This window comes from Athene noctua, chromosome 7 (genome assembly GCF_965140245.1).
Source record: "Athene noctua chromosome 7, bAthNoc1.hap1.1, whole genome shotgun sequence".
Lineage (NCBI taxonomy): Eukaryota > Metazoa > Chordata > Aves > Strigiformes > Strigidae > Athene > Athene noctua.
Window position 1 is genome coordinate 27,339,752 of NC_134043.1, and position 3,818 is coordinate 27,343,569.

A 3,818-nucleotide genomic window follows, 5' to 3' on the forward strand; every position below is an offset into this window, starting at 1 on the left:
AGAGAGAGAAAGAGAGAGAGAAAGAGAGAGAGAAAGAGAGAGAGAAAGAGAGAGAGAAAGAGAGAGAGAAAGAGAGAGAGAAAGAGAGAAAGAGAGAAAGAGAGAAAGAAAGAGAGAAAGAGAGAGAAAGAGAGAGAACGAGAGAGAGAGAAAGAAAGAGAGAAAGAGAGAAAGAGAGAGAAAGAGAGAGAACGAGAGAGAGAGAAAGAAAGAGAGAAAGAGAGAAAGAAAGAAAGAGAGAAAGAAAGAAAGAAAGAAAGAAAGAAAGAAAGAAAGAAAGAAAGAAAGAAAGAAAGAAAGAAAGAAAAAGACACACCAACCCTCTTGCAAATTCTTTAAAACCTGATTCACAGGCTGCCTTTGGGAGACGGCCAAGTCAGCTGGGTGAAACGGGCACCTCCCTGCCAGCGGTGACCGGCGCCGGCCGTACTCCCCGACGTTTAACCCCTCTGCACACCATGTGAAACCTCCCTGGGGTCCTTCAGCGTGGCTACTCAAAGGTGGGGGGGTGCAGCTTCAGCTCAGCAGAGGGTTCCAGCCAGCCCTGTGTGCCCAATGCTGTGCTGAGAGCCGGGACACCAGTGGCAAGGGGGGTGGCAAGGGCATGAATAGCTCTGAGTAACTGCTGTTAATCCAGCTCCCGGCCTTCTAGCTCAGTTCGGCTGTGCTGGATGGTCTCCAGAGACCTAAAACAGTCAATTCAGGATTTCACATTAGAATGATGTTCCCATTTCTGAAGACCTCCAAGGGGAGCTTTGTTCCCGCAGTCCCTGGGGAGGCACCCACGCGATGCAAAGCGGCATCAATAAACCCAGCCTGGGGCACTCTGAGAGCTTCTCCAAGTGTTCCCAGACACACTCTGGGAGTGCTGGGCATTGCTGCTGCCCAGGCCACAATCCTCCCCTCACGACATGACCTAGCTGCCAGCGGAGCCAGCCCCTGCGCAGTCCTGCCCAAGCTGTTCCTAGATGACACGATGCCTTGCTCCAGTAAATAATCCACCGATTTCATGGGCCAGTGCCTGTCTGACTTCCAGCTCGTCTGTACCTGGGGCAGCCGCTTGCTAACACATCTCACCCAGCCTACGACAACACAGAGGGGCACGAGCCGTGCCTTGTAATGCGCTGGCAAGCTGACAACGCTCAGCCACGAGCAGAAGACAAACAGAACATCACCTCAGAGAAAAGCCACCCTCACTTGGTTTCGGATTGTCGCTTGCAGCTCAGCTACTTTTGCAAAGGGGGTTCAGGGGCCGTAAGTGAGGTCAGGGGGCTCCCCTGCATCAGCCGTGGGTCTCTCTGCTGCCTCGTGCTGGGCACGCGTCCAGAGACTGGCTGCAAGAGGAGGAGGCTTTCAACCGGCCTGGCAGCCGGGAGGAAGCTTCCCCGGTGCGGAGGTAAAGTTCACCAGGAAAATAGGCAGCTCGTGCAGCCAGGCAGCGGGAGAACCGGCTCACGTGTCCAGTGGGGAAAGAAGGGCTGGAAAGCAGAGTCAGCGCCAAATTCTCCTCTCCCAGGGCACGAGCTGCGAGACAAGTGGGTTGTTTCGCTGAGCCCCAAAGGCAGGGAAAAGCCGGTGAGCGGTGTGGGAGGTGGTGCATCCTCGGGGCACATAGTCAAGGCCTCCTACCGCTCCCACCACTTTCAAGGACTCACAGTCACCAGGAGGACTTCTGCAGGCATGGCAGACACCGCTAACACATGGAGTACAGCCACTCTGGGGCAACACCATCCCGTCTGTCCCACAACCAGAACGGACCAGAAAAACCACTCACCCAGCAAAGCCCCTGGGTGCACTACAGCCGGGGGTCTCTCTCAAGGGTGGCCCGGCACAGCATTTCCCCAGCATTCTTCCCCACTGCCCCACTGATGAGATGGGGCACACGGGACCCCAACCCTGCCACCTCCAGTGGCCACGAGGGTGCACGGGAGGAAACTTCCCCCATGACTCTTCTTTTTGGGATCACAGCCTGGGCACAGCATTTGGCCTGAGGGGAGATGCAATCCCAGGCCTGCTGGGGAGCCAGGCTGTACTCGCATCGCATCCCAGGGCATGGGGGGGCTTCAGGACAGGAAGGGGATCCGGGACCCCAGGCACGGCGGCAGGGACCCCCCTCCCCAGCATCCCGCGCACGTTACCCGGTTCCTGGGAAGCGGCAGGGACCAGCAGGACAAAGAACCCGAGCAGCAGCCGCCGCGGGGGGCACCTGCGGAAGGGAAGGAGAGAGCAAAAGGTTACCCACCGCCCCGCCGGCTCCGAGCTGCCCCCGCCCGGCAGCCCCGGGACGGACGCGTGGGCCCCCCCCACTCCCGCAGCCCCAAGGCAGCTCGGGAGTTCTCAACAGTACCGGTGTCCCCGGGGTTCCCACGGTACCGGTGCCCCCCCCAGCCTCGGCGGCAGCGATGCACCGGAGTCGGCGAACCCCAGCCCCGCTGCCCTCGGGGTCCCCGCGGTATACCGGTGCCTCCCAGACCCACCAGTTCCGGTGTCCCCGCGGTACCGGTGCCCCGGGGGTCCCCCCACAGTATACCGGTGCCCTCCAGCCCCGGCGGCACAGGAATCCCGGTGCCTCCCAGCCCCGGCGGCTTCGGGATTCCCGCGATACCGGTGCCCCTCAGCCCCGGCAGCTCTGGGGTCCTGGTGCACCGGGATCCCGATGAGCCCCAGCGCCGGCTGCTCCGGTGTCCCCGCGCTACCGGCGCCCCCCCCCCCCCCCAACCCCGGCGGCTCCGGGGGGCCGGTGCGTCCCGGTGCCCGGCAGCCGCCCACCCCGGCCCCGTCGCTCACCCTGGGCGCATGGTGCCCGCTCGGTGCCGGCAGCGCGGCTCGGCTTGGCGCGGCTCGGCACGGCACGGCACGGCCCGGGAGGGCGGGGAGGGGAGAGGAGGGGAGGGAAGGGGAGGGAGGGGCCGTCCGTCCCGGGCTGGCGGCGGAGCGGGCGAGCCGGGGCCGGGCCTCAGCCCGCCCCCAGCCCCCGGTGCCGGGTCTTGCACCGCCGCTGAGCTCCTGCAGCCGGGAGGGGTCGGGGACACCCCCCCGGCGCGTCCGGGCTCTGCGCCAGCCGCCGCGCACACCGGTGTGCAGGGTCACGGCCCGGCTCCCCCGAGGAGCATCCTTTCCCGGGGACGCCGGGGAGCACCCTCACCCCAAAAGGGCACCGGCAGCCCGGACCTGCCCTGGCGTCTCCTGCTCTCAGGCCAGGCCTGGTCTTGAAGGAGGGAGTGAATCAGAGAGCTGAACCCATTCCCTCTCCCCTCGACTCTCTGAGCCCCGGGGGGCACCAAGCAGGGAAGGGTGCTCCCATCTGGGCACCCCATGCCCTCCTCTGCTGGACCTTCCCTGCCCTAGCAGCCCCTCGCTCCTCCCTGCTGCGTGGGGGGAGGCTTGGGAACCCCAGGAGCCTCCCCTGCTGCGCTGGCTGTTCATGTCATGAACCTAGACCAGCCCGGCCAAACGGGTGGCTTGGGGCTCCGTGGGCGCGCTCCCAGGACAGCCCTTGCCAGGGGGCTGGAGTGCCCAAGTGGCAGCACACCTCACCTCACCAAAGCTGGCACTGCTGCCCCCTTTCACCTCCTTCCCTTACCCCAGCTTTCATCTCCCTCCAGCCCCAGCCCCATGGAGGGCAGGATAATCCTCACAAAACCTGCCACACCTTGCTTTGTCTTCCGCAGCATTTTAGTGCCCCGCGGCAGCAAGCTTCTGAAATCCAAGCCCTGGAAACTTCCAGGGGATCTAGAAGTGATTCACTGATGATGGCAGAGGCAGTGTTTAGTCTAAGCCACGGTTTAGATCTAGCAGAATAAACCATGACATCTAGC

The 3,818-nt window shown here is 62.9% G+C and overlaps 1 protein-coding gene across 1 annotated transcript in view; it reads right to left on the minus strand.

Moving 5' to 3' along the window:
• COL18A1 (collagen type XVIII alpha 1 chain) overlaps positions 1-2,868 on the minus strand; it is a 41,858-nt gene extending 38,990 nt beyond the window's left edge. The window contains exons 1-2 of the mRNA XM_074910219.1: positions 2,788-2,868; positions 2,139-2,206 (exon numbers count right to left, since the gene is read on the minus strand). Of these exons, the coding sequence (XP_074766320.1) occupies positions 2,139-2,206; positions 2,788-2,798 (79 nt within the window). The 5' untranslated portion in view covers positions 2,799-2,868. The remainder of the gene's footprint in view (positions 1-2,138; positions 2,207-2,787) is intronic.
• Between the last annotated feature and the right edge of the window lie 950 nt (positions 2,869-3,818).